Source organism: Euphorbia lathyris, chromosome 2 (genome assembly GCF_963576675.1).
Source record: "Euphorbia lathyris chromosome 2, ddEupLath1.1, whole genome shotgun sequence".
NCBI classification, from domain to species: domain Eukaryota; kingdom Viridiplantae; phylum Streptophyta; class Magnoliopsida; order Malpighiales; family Euphorbiaceae; genus Euphorbia; species Euphorbia lathyris.
Window position 1 is genome coordinate 134551903 of NC_088911.1, and position 16442 is coordinate 134568344.

The 16442-nt window shown below is 29.6% G+C and overlaps 1 protein-coding gene and 1 non-coding gene across 2 annotated transcripts; one reads left to right on the forward strand and one right to left on the reverse strand.

Annotated features, from left to right (window-relative positions):
- The first annotated feature begins 1393 nt into the window (after positions 1-1393).
- On the forward strand, positions 1394-1467 carry TRNAV-AAC (transfer RNA valine (anticodon AAC)). The gene has a single exon. It is a non-coding gene; the product is annotated as a tRNA-Val (tRNA).
- A 2943-nt stretch (positions 1468-4410) lies between these two features.
- Positions 4411-6189, reverse strand: LOC136216938 (pathogenesis-related protein STH-2-like). Its single transcript, XM_066003486.1, has 2 exons — positions 5958-6189; positions 4411-4822 (listed from the first exon to the last, which is right to left on the reverse strand). The coding sequence occupies exons 1-2, from the start codon at positions 6142-6144 to the stop codon at positions 4524-4526; spliced, it is 486 nt and encodes a 161-aa protein (XP_065859558.1). The 5' UTR covers positions 6145-6189; the 3' UTR covers positions 4411-4523.
- Positions 6190-16442: the final 10253 nt, after the last annotated feature.

Sequence of the window (16442 nt, forward strand, 5' to 3'; positions counted from 1 at the left end):
ATGTTATCGTATTAAAAATTGTCATTCTTTATGAATAATATGACATAATCTAATAATTGTATAGAGTACTAATAAAGTAATTATTCAATTAACCAATTCAAGGAGGTTTGTTAGATATTTCTTGATATTTTTCTCAATAAGGGGGTATTTTTTTTACTCAATCTTCAATTTTCTTATTCTTAGGTGTTTGGTTAGAAAACTAACATTTACCTTTTATACATAAAAAGGAAGTTCATTTTTCAACAGCAAACAACAATAACAAACATTAGTTAAAACAAACAGGCCCTAAAGAATATTTGGTTTTATAGGTGTTTGATTACTTATTTGAAGCGATTTCAATTTCATAGGAAATATGGTTTATCGACCAATGTGATTATATAATTTAAGGTTAATACACGAGGGGCTTCTTGTGCTTAGCCACAAAAATTTGATTAGTTTTCCGAGCTTTGAAAATATTTTATTAGTACTTTAAATATTTTTTAAAGTAATATATTGATCTTTTGAATTTATTTAAAGTAATACACATTCTCTCACATGTTCAAATCTCCACTGCATAATTCTAAAATATGAAATTGGAACTATGTTACTCTCTTTCATATGATAAATAAAACCGAACTTTTTAAGATTTTTTTTACAAAACATTTTAAGATATTTTAAGATGTTTTTTGGAATGAGTTTGGTCGTTACCGTAACGTCATGGTTTAATATCACGTAGATATTGTCCATTTTGACCCAAATCCAATATCTTGGACCTCACGGTTTTAAAATGTATCGCCATGTATTGAATCTCACCTTATTAATAAACTCCGGTCACTCTTTCTCAATTTTCGATGTGTGATTCACTTCATTCCTGACCCGTCATCACCTCTTAGGGCGCTCCTTGCTCGGACCTTCTATCCTGATGCTACCCACTCCGGACCGGATCGTTTCAGTTACTAACATGATCAACATTTATAAGCATGCTAGGACTGAGTAGATTTCGGCTTTAACTGAAAACTGAATACATACCCGAATTATAATTGTGGTTCGGTGGTTTATATTTTGGTGCAATTTTAGTTATCATTTCATAGAATTTCGATGAGAACTATTGAACTGAAACATAAATTTATTTATAATTTTTACATGTTTATAATTTGATTTACTTATCTACTATATTTAATAACAATATACTACTATTTTCTATTGTTTTCATTTTTGTATACATTTATTTTATTTTTTATGATTTTTATCTATTATAATTTTTAAATTTCAGCTATCAATTAATAGGAAACTAATGGAACCGAACTGATAAATTTCAATTTAGTTTATATCTGGTTATATGATTTGTAAAAAACCTGAACCATTTACAATTGACTATTGCAAAACCTCATTCTCAACAACATTACTATCAATTGGTTTCGTGGTGTAGTCGGTTATCACGTCAGTCTAACACACTGAAGGTCCCCAGTTCGAGCCTGGGCGAAGCCATTATAAGTTATTTTTTTCCTGAAATAAATGACATTATTTTTTTTCCTGAAAAAAATTGTCATTTATTATAATGTATTTTTTTTTATCATATTTTTTTTATAAGAAGTTCAAAGTTTAAGTTTGTTTTTAAAAAAAAAATTGACACTCAACCTTCATCGAGTAGGAATAAAGGTTAAATTTCCTGGTAAATAACACTCATGGCCACTGAATTGTATTCTTTTTAACGTTATGACCACTGAATTTCAATTCTTAATGTTATGTTCACTGAAGTTTACACGTTTTAACACCGATAACCACTGTAACCATTGACCATCGTTTCTTACATTTTTATTGTATAAAAATGGTTCACTGAACTTTACACGTTTTAACACCGGTAACCACCGTAACTATTGACCATCGTTTCTTACATTTTTTATTGTATAAAAATGTTCCAATAGTAAGAAGTTCAAAGTTCAATGTTCCTGAAAAAAATTGTCATTTATTATAATGTATTTTTTTCTATCATATTTTATTTTATAAGAAGTTCAAAGTTTAAGTTTTTTATATAAAAAAAAATGATACTCAACCTTCATCTAGTAGGAATAAAGGTTAAATTTCCGGTTAAATTACACTTATGGCCACTGAACTGTATTCTTTTTAACGTTATGCCCACTGAACTTCAATTTTTAATATTATGTTCATTGAAGTTTACACGTTTTAACACCGGTAACCACTGTAACCATTGGCCATCGTTTCTTACATTTTTATTGTATAAAAATGGTTCACTGAACTTTACCGTTTTAACACCGGTAACCATCGTAACTATTGACCATCGTTTCTTACATTTTTATTATATAAAAATGTTCCAATAGTAACCTCATAATAGATACATTTGTTAAGATAATAAATATTAATTTATTATTGTAAGGATTTAATTGTAATTAAAGAGTTAACTTATATAAGGAGTTAATTGTAAATTCGTGGATTCTACATCCTTCCCTAGCTTCCTTGATTGTATATAAATCAGTCTTGATTATATGTACCTTAATGAGCATGTAGAATTTGCTCATTCACCGTTAGATCTAAGCTTATTAGAATCCTAAGGTGGAGATTCAAAACATCCTGATGCTTAGATTTAATAAGCCTATATCTAACGGTGAATAAGCAAATTCACTTGCTCGTTAAGGTGCATGTGAAAATTCCTGGTGTACAAATAGGGATTATTTTATCAATAAAGTAATTTAAGCTTTACAAATTTTAATTTTATATATGTTGGATAAATTAATAAAATTGTTTTTATCTTTTTTTTAATAGAAAATTGTTTTTATCTTTATTTTAAAAGAAATCGTTTGTAGTATAAGTTTGATTACATCACATTGAAACATATGAAAAGTTGCATCATATAGTATATATTCTTAGTTTTGTATATATATTTTAAGACAGAACAAAAAATAGTTGAGTAAGTTGGAAAAAATTTGAAAAAGTTATATACTACCAGCATCGTTCGCCTAGACTCTAAATGACCAAATGAATTTGATCATTCACTGTTAGATCTAAACTCATTATAATCCTACGATGGAGATTCAAATTTAATGAGCCTAGGGTCCAGGTGAACGTTACTGACTATACTACCATTAGGACTGTCAATTATTTGGGGATTCCCGATCCCCATTTGGGATCCTCATGGGGCGGAGATGGTTTTTATTTTATTTCCGGTAGTCGGGGACTGGGCGGGTATGGTTATAAGTGTCCCATCCCCGTCCCCGTCCCCGAATGTCCCCAACAGATCCCGGACTAAATATCTGAATATAAAAAAAGTAAACTAAAAAAATATATATGTGATTTAGATAAATTAAAAAAAAAAACTAAAAAGATTGAGTTGTAACCTGGTTGCTTTGAAATAGATTCTTAAAAATAAATTAAAATAGATTAAGTAAGAGCTCTAACTAGGTTGGTTTAAAATTAAAACGGAACCTATGCAATTAGGAGTAGAAATTAGAAAATAAAAAATTGAAAGCTAATAAGTAATGTATGCTTCGGGGATCGGGATTCCCCGCGGGGATGAGGATTTTAGATAATCAAAACCTTGGGAACCTTAAAAAAAGAGTAAAGAAATTAAAAATTTAAACAGCGATGGGGATTCCTCGCGGAACGGGGATGGTAGCAAAAACTTTATCCATATGTTATTCGGGAACGGAAAATCCCTGATAGACCAGTGGTTGGGGATGGTTAATGCAATCTCCGCTCAGTTTACAACCCTAACTACCATATTAGTTGCGATTTTGGTTGCAACTTTTTACTTTTATTTATTTTCATTTTGTTCCCTCAATTTTCGTAGTTGTGCTTCTATTCGATATGTGGTCCTATTCCGGTGATAATTTCTACACACGGTTAGAGTTTGTTAATATTCCTATTATATCTTGGAAGACGATAGCCAATATCGCTAAATCTATCTTAAGGAAAGTATTAATACAGAGCTCATAATACTATGTACTTTCGGTTCATCTGGCCAAGTTTTCTATAATTCCATTTGTATTACTGCAATCAGTGGCGAATACAAGATTGTTTGGTGGGAGGGGTGATTTTAAACGTGTTGTGTAATTGTTTTTTTTTTTTGCTAAATCGAATTTGTTCAATTTTTTTAATAAAGTCCATGATTGCTCTATACATAGGCAGAAAAAGAATTATCTACCCATATTTTGGATACAAAAGTCTTTGTTGTTTAGCTAAGTCAATGTATGGTAGATTTTTTTTTAAATTAATTTGGGCTACATGTTTTGATGGAGCTCTTATATATAGAGTCCTTCAGCAATAAAAGTTTGTGTATTTATCATTTTGTTTTTTTTTTATTATATTCGGAAAACTATTAGCCTTTGAAAATTACACACCAAATCCATTCTAAATTACAATTTCGGTCCCTTAAATTTCAACAAAGAATTCAGTCTAATTACCCGATGGTATTGATTGAACGATAAGAGAATAGAATCGAACTTTCTAATTAACGTTACGAGTAAATAAAATAAAAATAATTAGGCATAGAAAAATTGTAAATAAGTATAGTTTGTTTATTTAATAAATTAGGCATAAACTTGAGGATTATCCAAAAGGTAGGCTTCAACAACTTTGTAGATTCCAATAGATTTGTCTTTGCCATCCTTAATTTCATCTTCTGAAATGGTAAAATCACCAATTGTGATATAATTACTAGTGATTTTACAAATGCACCCTCCATCATTTGCTGCCTCAAACTTCACCTCATAAGCAATGGAATCAAGCTTGTCTCCAAGTGGGTACCCCTCAATTAAAGTATACTTGCACATTAGCTTTTCTTTGTCTAACTCTTCTATTCTGTTCCTCACATATTTCAAGTTGCTAGCTGAAACCCAAATCATATTGTTAAAAACAAAGAAAAAATTATAGCATAATCAAAACAAATTGATGTAACAACTTATTCTAAATATATGGGAGTGTCAATCTAGTTGGAATGCTCGGTTGTTTTGGAAACTCAGCTTTTACTTAAAAAAAAACCATTCTAAATACACAAGAATCTAGTCAGTAACAAATTCAGAATTTACAATAGGAGGTGCTTATGGTGGTCTATGGATGCTAAATAGATATTGTTTGATGTTTTTACATAAATCCGTACACAATTTTCATTTAGGGTTTTCCGGTGACTAGTGGGTGCTCGAGCCCCTCAAACCCCCCACTGGATCCATCTCTGAATCTACTTATCTTGATTTGTGTCGCTTCTATGTATAAATACCAATTTTTATTTTATTTTATTTTTGGTGCCGAATTGAATATATTAAACTCGAATAAAAATATATTTCCTGTTTTATATACATCTACAATTACATCTTTTACGGTTTAAAATAAAGTTTTCACGGTTTATATATATATTAGACGTATAATAAATTGTTTTCAAACTATTAAAAATATACTGTGATATCAGTACGGCATGTCAAAGCCCATCTTTAGTAGTTTGGATTGGAACAAGAGAGAATAACATTAAGCCCACCTCTCTCTCTCTCTATATATTTTAATTAGTAAATATAAAAATATATACATCTAAAGTTAAAATTCTAATTTATATTTAACTTAAATAATATATTTAGATTTTATTTTAATTAAAAGACGTTTTTTTCCAAGATAGGTTTATGCAGGATAGGCTTGAAATTTGATTTTCAAGTTCAAACCCGTTTAAATTAACAACGAATTTGGCTGAGTTTAAATTAAGAATTTTAGATGCAAGTTTGGCTCAACCTAACCTATGAGTAGGTCTAGAAAAATAAGTAAAACACATTTTAATCAAGTTCAATATTCACAACGTTTCTTGGTAATTAGTGAGTTAATATGAGTAAATTGTAATTAATCGATAAATTGATGTGTCAAGTTGAACAATTAAGAGATTCTGATACAATATTAAACTTCGCAACTAACTCAAATGGTATTGGATTATCTTACACTTATAAATAATTCATTTTTTTAACGCGGATACTTAAAAAACGTACCTTGAGTGAAATTGAGTTGCTCAATAGTACCAGGAGCACCATCAACACCTTGAATAATTTCAACACTTTGAATGAATTGAGGTAAGAGCTTTGGGATCAAAATGTTAGAATCTAAAATTAAGGCTTTGAACATACGAGATGGAGAAATTGGGGATGAGAATTCTTGTGTAAAGCTACTTACACCCATTATGATTAATTACAATATGGATTCACTAAAATTGGGAATTGAGTTTTTGTGTTTCAATAGCTCTATATAAATCAATAAAATTAGAATTTAAAATCATGAAATTTCAAAGTCCAAGATTAGTTTGGAATGCTTTGTCTTAGGCCTGAAAAATGTTGGGGCACATGGGCGGCTTTTAGGCCACTTTTGAATTGTCAAATTATATGGGCTATACCATATAACTTTAGACTAATTCTGGCCTTCTAATATAATCAACAACATAAATATATTGAAATCTTGGTTAATTAGTGATGGAGTACCTGAGGTAAGGTGATTATTATGTTCATTGAATATGCGTTAGAAATGGTGTAACGATCTGGTTTGGAGTGGATGACACTGAGATAGAACGCTTGAGTAAGGAGTGGCCTTAAGGGATGACGATCGGGGTAGGAATGAATTGCATCCTACATCGGAAATGGAGAAAGAGTGATTGAGGCTTATTAGTAAGTTGAGAATCAAGTACATGCAGACGCGTTTTAAAGATGTGAAACCCAAGGTGTAACAATCCGGTCCGGAGTGGGTAACACTTAGATAGAAGGCCTAAGCCAGGAGTGACCTTAAGGGATGACGATGAAGGTAGAAATGAACTGAATCCCACATCGAAAATGGAGAGAGAGTGATTGAAGTTTAATAGTAAGGTGTGAATCGAATACATGCAAATGCGTTTTAAAATTATAAGGCCTAACAAGGTGTTGGATTTGGACCAAAACAGACAATATATACATAGTAATATAGGGCTAGATTGTTACAAATGGTGTCTTGGGTAAACTCTGATATTGGTTAAGACAAAAGCGTACGCAAGATAAAGTCTCACAGGGCCAAATTTAAAATATTATTTTTATCACATATAATAAAGAGATCAAAATATATTATATTTAATGTATCAAAATAGAGATCATTCACTTTTTAAATCATGAAAATCATCTATAATAATTAAATCTATATTAACACCAATATCGGTTTCTCTCTCAATATACGACATTAAACAATATGAAAGATATTCATTTTTCATTCTGTTTCAAAACTTATTTTTTACTATACTCAATGTTGAAAACGCCGCTTTGTGGTTACCGTAGAAACATGAAAGTAAGAATAAGAATCACCACTTTACAAGCAAATAATGTTTAATAATCTAATATTAAATCTTAATGATTAAGAATCTATAATTCCAAAATCTAATTGGTCATGCAAATCATTAGAACATAAATATGTAATTATAAAATTGTAAGAAGAGTGAAAAACAATGAAAATATCTTAACAGAATTGAAAAGAATATAATGGGGTTGTTGAAAAAATTGAAATTTTGAGAAAAAATGATGACATTGCAGATAGTGAATAAAAAAATGATAAAAAAAAAAATAATAGGAGAAACAATTTAATGAGAAAGCAAGCAAAAAAATTAAAATAAAAGTGAAGTTAGACCATTTTTTTTTTTTTGAAAAGAAAAAGTGAAGTTCGACTTAATAAAGGAAACTATTGGACTGGGATGAGCTGCTAGGAAACTTACGGGGGCAAAAAAAATTCACCAATTATTTCTTTAATATTTGCTTTTCTCAAACTTATTGGGGGGTTTGAGAAACTCATTGTCTAAAGTTTTACAAACTATATTGGGAAACTTACAAATTTAAGCTCCACGAATGCTTAAAAACTAAAAACTTATATTTTTCGAAGGATCTAGTAAGAACTAAAGATCAAACTACACATTTGATCTTTTTATAAATAATTAAACGAAGGATTTTTGAATAGTGTCTAGGCAATCGAGGACAGTGGTGAATGGAACATTGTAATGTCTATATATTGCCCCTGAGCCTCGAGTTAGTGTAGAGAATTAACAGTGATGTAACACTGGATTATAAACTCCAGCCCACTTGTCAAGTTGTTAATTCAGTTAGATAGTATGTTAGATGGTTAGACAGTTTATCTTCTTGTATAAATAGAGAACTAATACACTGAATTCATTAAGTTGTTATAAACAATATACAAAAGTTTAATACAGACTTTTCTTCCCCATTTTCTTTCTTTCATTCATCCTTCTATTTTCTGTACAGTTAGTGTAAGAAACACTATATGGTCTGAAACAAGCTGTCCGCATGTGGAACAAAGAAATGTCCTCTAAATTGCTACATTTTGGATTTGTTAGATCTAAACATGATTATTGTTTGTATACAAAATCCACAGGTAAAGTTTATCTTGCCATTGTGCTTTATGTGGATGATCTTTTAATCAAGACATCTTAGAAGAGGAAATGGCCAGCCTTAAGAAGTTCTTACACTAGGAATTCACTATCAAAGCCATTGGATATGTGAAATACTTCATTGGTATAGAGGTGGCAAAATAAAAAATTGACATGGTAATTTCACAAGTGAAATATGTAAAAGACCTCATAGCAGATGCTAAGTTAGAACTAGCCTTAAGTGCAAGTTCACCTCTACCATCTGGTTTTCAAAATCACACAACTTCCGAACAATTGCAATCACCAGATAGTTACAGAAAATTGATAGGAAGATTATTATATATAAGGCTTCACCAGACCTGATATTTGCTTTTCTACTCAACAACTTAGCCAACATATGGGCGAACCCACTAAAAGTCATATGAAAGCTGCTTTGCATATTCTAAGGTATCTAAAGGGTACTATGGGTAGAGGCATATTCTATCCTACAATCTTCATTGGAAGTTCAAACATACTGTGATGCTGACTGGGCAGTTTGTAGAGGAACTAGAAGATCTACAACTGGTTATTGTGTATTCATTGGGAAGTCAATGGTAGCATGGAAGAGTAAAAAGCAAACTATTGTGAGTACTTCTTGAGCAGAAGCAGAGTACCGAAGTTTGTCAACAACAACAAGAGAGGTCAAATGGATATCTTACTTAATGAAGGAGTTCAAAATTCCTATTAAGTTCCCAATTCCAATTTTCTGCGATAATACATCAGCTATCGCTATTGCGGCCAACCCTATTGATCATGAAAGAACAAAACACTTTGATATTGATATTCATTTCATAAGAGACTATATTGAGCAAGGATTCATTAGAACACCTCATATCTTTACAGGGGAGCAGCTCGTAGACTTAGTCACTAAAACAATGACTAGGGCTCAACTTGATACTTTCTTGTCCAAACTTGGTATTGTTGATCACATACCAGTTTGAGGAGGGAATGTAGAGAATTAACAGTGATGCTGTAACATTGGATTATAAACTCCAGCCCACTTGTCAAGTTGTTAATTCAGTTAGATAGTCTATTAGATGGTTAGGCAGTTTATCTTCTTGTATAAATAGAGAGCTAATACACTGAATTCATTAAGTTGTTATAAACAATATACATAAGTTTAATACAGAGTTTTCTTCCCCATTTTCTTTCTTTTTTTCATCCTTCTATTTTCTGTACAGTTAGTGTAAGAAACACTATAGGGGGGAGTGACTAGTCACCCCGAGACTTGTCACTAGGATTGGCCCCGGATCCTCCCATCTCTAGTAGTGGCCCTCCTACTACTACTAATGATGGAGCATTCTCAATGTATAATTGATGCCTTTACATTAATAAAATCATCTGTGCCCTGTTCCGTGTTGCTTACTTTTATGTATGATTGTCGTGGATTGTCCATATACTATGAATGTGAATGTTTGCCTCTATTTAGCCCAACTATGACCCGTTTCTAACCCATATACTATGTGGCGTTTACTTTTTCTCTGGAAGTAAGCCAGTTAATGATTAAATCTCATAATATCTGCGATAGCTAATTAGTAGAAGAAGAATATAGAAATATGGCACAAACCAGATCTTAGATAAAATGGATAAGTTGTTTGGTTGGAAGAGTTTAGAATTAAATGCCAGTTGCCAATACCATTATACTGCGACAATTCAGTTCCTATATATTGCTATAACCAAGAATATAGTTTTTCACGAGAAAATCAAACACGTGGAATATGATAGTGAGGAATTATGTTTCACTAAGCAAAATGAGTATAAGAGCATCTCCAATAGGCTCTTAGTACACTCTCTAAAAATAATATAAATAATTGACTCTTAGTGATTTAAGAGTGACTAAGACATGTCATTTCTAACAATACTCCTTATATTCACTCTTTATTTATTATTTTATCATTATATTTACCAATATTGAGAGGAAAGAGAATCTTCAATAATAAATTATTAATAAAAAATGAATTAAGAGGCATTAAGAGGTGGAGAGAGACTCTTAGTAATTTGAGGAGCCACTAAGAGACTGTTGGAGTTGATTTTTCATTCTTTCTCCTCAAATTTTAACTTAAGAATCAACTTAAAAGGCTGTTGGAGATGCTTTAATACATGTTAAGAAGCTTCATTTTGAGGGGAGTGTTGGAGTAAGTATCAAAATGAAAATTATTAAGGTAATAATATTACATAATGATTAGTCATCGGAGATAGACAATTATAGTTTTGCTTCTTATTAGCTAATACATTATAAAATATCTACTACTATAAACATGCATTGCTTAGTATGAATAAGAAAGACTATGACCCTGTTTGGTAAAGAGCGTTTTGGGATAAAAAGAGCGGTTTTGACCAATTTTAGAGGTTTGACCACTGAAACCGCTGATTGGAGTGTTTGGTGGAGAGAGGTTTGGGAGAGAGTTTTGAGATGAAAACGCTAATTTAGAAAAAGCTCTTAAAATGAGCTTTTTCAATTAGCGTTTTGGAATATTAAAATTAATGGACTTCTTTAACGAGTAAATTACACCAATGGTACCTGAACTTTACCCTAATTCACACTTTGGTACCTAGATTACATTTTGTCTCAAAAATATACCTGAAGTAATGATGACTGGACAATTAAGTATATTTTACCGGTTAATGGCCGGTCAATGCGATTTTGACGAGTAAATTACACTGATGGTACCTAAACTTTATCCGAATTCACATTTTGGTACCTAGATTTCATTTTGTCCAAAAAATACACTTCAAGTAAAGATGACTCAATATTTTAGTATATTTGAACGATCAGTGATTGATCAACCCGAGTTTGACCATTTTAAATTAAAAATTGAAACCAATCATACACTCAATTAACATAAAATTATAATACTGCCATTTAGCTCATAAATAACAATATTATAATTTTATATTAATTGAGTGTATGGTGAGTCCCAATATTTAGTTTATGTTACCCGGTCACTAACCGATCAAATGAACTAAACCTTTCAGTCACCTTTACTTGTGTTATGTTTTTAGAATAAAATAAAATCCAGGTACCGAAGTGTGAATTATGGTAAAGTTCGGGTACCATTAATGTAATTAACTCATGAAACTCATGTTGACCGGTCATAACCGGTAAAAATATACTAAATTGTCCGGTCATCGTTACTTCAGGTATATTTTTAAGACAAAATGTAATTTAGGTACCAAAGTGTAAACTATGTAAAGTTCAGGTACCATTGGTGTAGTTTACCCCTTCTTTAACCCTAATAGATAGACTCCCTCTTCTCCTGCGCCAAAATTAATGCCCTTATTCGTCTTTTTGCACAAACCGCTATTATCAATCAGCTAATTTTTACCAAACAGGTCTACGCAAACAGCTAGTCAAATCAGCTAATGTAATCAGCTAACAGCTAACAGCTAATGTAATCAGCTAACAGCTAATTCTCAAACAGGGCCTATGACGTTTTCTCTTAGTGCCCTGCAACTTTTCACACATCCAAAAAAAATAAATAGAGTAATCAATGATTACGATAGAAAAGAATGAAAGGACTTTAAATGTAACAACCCGATTCGAAATAGATATTGTCGGAGTAAAAGTTCTAAACAAGGAGCGGTTCAAAAGGATGATGATGAAGGCATGAATGAACTGAATTTCACATCGGAAATGGAGAGACACGGTGACTGAGGTTTATTAGTAAGATGTGTATCTAATATATGTAGATGCGTTTTAAAACCGTGAAGCCCAAAATATTAGATTTGAACCAAAATGGACAATATTTACATGATGTTGGATTAAAGTGTTATAATTGGTATGAGTTCTAACTCTTCACGTACGATGTGTGGTTTGCGAACGAACCAAGTGGAAGTTGATGGGCCTGTATGAACTGAATTCTACTCGAAAATAGAGGAACACTGACATGTATCTAATATATGTAAATGAATTTTTTGGCTCACAGGTCAAAGATATTAGATTTGTGCTAATACAGATCAAATCTACATAATATTGATCAGAATGACATTAAATTATTTAATTTTTTATATAAAAATGTCACATATCAATTAACTTAAAAAGTATAAATACAGTACGAAAATAAAGATGAATAAAACCTTCATTCCATACAGGCTACAACCAATACAAGATCCACAAAGAGAATAAAATAGGGTACAAAGAGCAATAAAAGACTACAAAAAGCAATAAAAACCATAAAAGGTACAAATACAACAAACATAGAAATCATATCATTCTCGTAAGTTGAACCCTATTGAAAAACCGCTGTAATACATACTTCATCATTTAGGCTATTCCGGACGTTCGGATCTAAGTCCTTTCTGTTTGTGCAACCACGCAGATCTATAGATTTATGGACAAGATAAACTTTTTCCGCTCGTTCTAAGACCAAAAAAAGAATAAAAAAAGAAGTATAGCTCACAGGTGTAGATCTGGTGGAAAAAGAAGTTAAAGAAGATATATAGACTTCAAACTAATAAGAACAAGTAAGGCCTTGTTTGATAACCTATTTAATCACTTAAATTAAAATATTAAACACTTATTTCATTTAAGTGTGTTTGATAACAATTGTTTCTTCACCACTTAAATTAGTTAATTAAGTTAAAAATCACTTATTTTGATAAGTCAAAATATTTAACTTAACATTTTAAGTTAAATATTATCAACTAATATTTTTATAAAAATTAAATCATTTAATATTTTCACCACTTATAATATTTAACACTTAAAATTCAGTGCTTATTTTTTCAACACTTAATTTTAAGTTTGATCAAATAATATCTAAATCTAAAATTAAAAACGAAGACTAAAATATAAATAGAATGAGAAAAAAGAAAGATACTTTCTCTATTAAATCTGAAAAAGTGACAGTGACAGTAGTGATAGCAGAAATTATCGGATTTGAAAAGAAAAGCAATGAGAAGAAATGACCGGATCTAAATAATACTCCCCCAGTTTTATATTACATGTGTTTTTAAAGAATTGTATAGAAATTAAGGATACTACAGAAAAGACATTGTTGCCCCTTAAATATTGATTCTAATATTTATTTATTCTATAATAAGTTTATTATTTTAATTAATTTCCATAAACTTGCGTTTTATTACAATAAGAAAGATAACTTAATCATATAAAATGACATATAATATAAAATAAAAAAAATCTTCTAAAAGGATATGTAATATGAAATAGAGATAGTAATAAATAAATTGTTTATTTCTTTATAGACAAGTATATAAATTCATATCGATAGCGAATAAATAAAAAATTATTATTTTGTCTTTATTGATTGTCGACACCTAAACTTTAATTTGGTGAGATATTGGGGCATTGAATGAAATCGACACACTTAACGTCACACGTCGTGAAGTCCACATTCAAAATAAAGAAAGTTTAATGTCCGTTTATTAAGAGTATATTTCCATAAATGTTATGTGTCACGATTCCATCAACTAGGATTTTTATTTGAATGTATTTTTCTATAAAAAAGATATTTATTTGAATTTAATTATTTTGGCTTAAATGACTATTAAAAAAATTGTGTTCCCACCTTTTACCATCTGAATTGGGCTAAAATGAAATGTAAATTAACATCATCTCCAATATATAATTAAAAACTCAATCAATTTCATAGGCTTTTTTTCTAGAAATGAAGAGTCAGATCTATATGAACGTTTACTTTCAGCAGCCCCTCATTCGAAGGAGACCAACGAGTAGCAGACGAGCAATGGGCAGGCGAAGGGAGACCGAGTTAAAGAAATAGTTGACATTGATTGAATCTGCACCTTCAAAATTATGATCGCGGTAGAGCAATAGTTGACGGTACTTGAAGCTGTTGTTTAGCACAACAACAAGAAACACACTCCATCCATAATCAACTTTATAATCTTTTTCTCCAAGAACGAGGAGTCAGATCTATGTGATGATGACAAAAAAACTCTTTTGTTTTTATGCGGGAAAACATGATAACACCCATATAGAGAGATGTACTACAACCAGACATAAAGGGAGAAATGATAAAAAAACTACAAATAAAAAAGAAACTACCAAATCTAACATAGAGATCAATAAAAAATTTACTTAATAAAAAAAAAGCAGAATAAAACAAAGGATGAGCTTATCTTCCGACTAAAAGCTGGAAGAAAACCTTAAAATCTGGATGGAGAAAAGTCTACCGCTTGTGTTATACTACTTTTAAGTATTATTAAAATAGTATATTTATATACTGATAACATTTTACATCTTATTTATTATAAAGAAAACAACAACAAAGAAAAATAGATTCCAATTCCGAATCATATCAAATAGAATGATGATTTCGATTTTGATTCTCTATGATTCTGATTTTAATTTCAATTTTGATTTCAAACTTTAAACAAAACACTTTAGGGTTTGCGAAAAAGAGAGAGTAAAATATAATTATTGAATTGATAAAACAAATAAAGCAAAATAAATAATATATTTTCTTTTTTTATACTTTCTTAAAACTCCAAACCAAATGCCTCATAAGACCCTAATATTGACAAGTTAATCAAATTTCGAACATTATTAACAAAGTTTTCTTCTAGATCATGAATCTCATACCACTCTCTATACATGTCATGTTATTATTCATCGGTAACAGATAAAAAATACGAGTATATTATGGTATTCATTAGATGAACAAACAACAAGGAATAAAATCTTATAAGATCCATAATTAAGAAGACTAAAACGGTTGCAAAGAGAAAAGAAATATATACTTCTCGTAAATCAAAATCCATGGAAAAACAATTGAAGTCAAATCTTCAACACATGTTGAACATTCAGATCTGAATCATTTCTTTTGATGTAACCACATAGATCTATCGATCCACGGACAAGATAAACTATTTCATCTCTTACTAAATCCAAAAAATAGATAAATAAAAATAATAATAGAGATCAGATACAATTTAAATGAATAAAAAGATTTGAAAAAATATATAAACAATGACTAAAAAGAAAATAACAATACCAAAAAAAACATATAAATTTAACTCAGTGGGAAGATAAAAAAAGAAAAATTTCATTCTTTCTTCTAAAATAGATAATCAAAAAAATAAAAAAAAATTGAAATTTGATAGATTATAAATTTTGGATAGAAAAACAGAACTTTCATTCTTCACTTGATGTTCAAAATTTTGGACATACTTTACATTCATAATATTTAAGCCCATTACATTTAATTATTAATTTAGAATAGTAAAAAGTATCACAAACTCTTTAATTTTTTTAATTTCATTATGCGGTTGATGTTTTTTAGAATAGAGCATAAAATTAATCCAATGGTGAAAACCACACCAAGTAACGGTACTTTGTAAAAAACAAAGTAACCATAGCGAATACCATTAAACTATTAATTATTAAAAAAGCGAATTTATCGTTACTTTCTTTTCCCTACAAAAAAAATTAAAAAAACCAAATTTATACATAAAACTTGATTAATGATTTATTTCATATGCATTTAAAATTTATAGTTTTAAAATAATTTTTTATATCTATAATGTAATTATAGAGAACTTATAAATCTTTTAGTTCAAATTATAAAAACTATCATTTTAAATACAAATAAAATGAATAATTCATTTTTAAACTAAACTAAATATTTAAAATTAACTAAGTAATGATTTAAAATATGACTCCAAATAAAAATATTAATGTGAAAAAGAATGAAACATAACAGTGATTTTTAGGATCAAATACATGAATATTATAATTAAGTATAAAATTATAATTAAGTCTTATCACTAAACTTAATTCTTAATATGTTATTATTCTCTATACAATATGATTTTACATTATAATTTAAAAAAATCTAGACTCCAATTCATAAATCACAAACCCTAAAAATATATCCTAGACTTTTAATTTATAAATTATAATCCTTAAAATATATTAAAATTACCGATTTTACTAGTTTGACATAATATAAAATTATAACTTGTAAATAGTTTTTAGAATATGAATTTCTGTGTAATTTTCCCTGATTTTTACCATTTATAATTATAAAAGAGAAGAATTTTATTAAAATCACAAATTTTTTAGGGGATT

Bases quoted from the DNA above. Each gene is read 5' to 3' on its own strand.
- LOC136216938 (XM_066003486.1), bottom strand. From the start codon at position 6,144: ATGGGTGTAAGTAGCTTTACACAAGAATTCTCATCCCCAATTTCTCCA. The intron at 4,823-5,957 runs GTACGTTTTTTA...TTTGGGTTTCAG, and splicing joins GCAACTCAATTTCACTCAAG to CTAGCAACTTGAAATATGTG.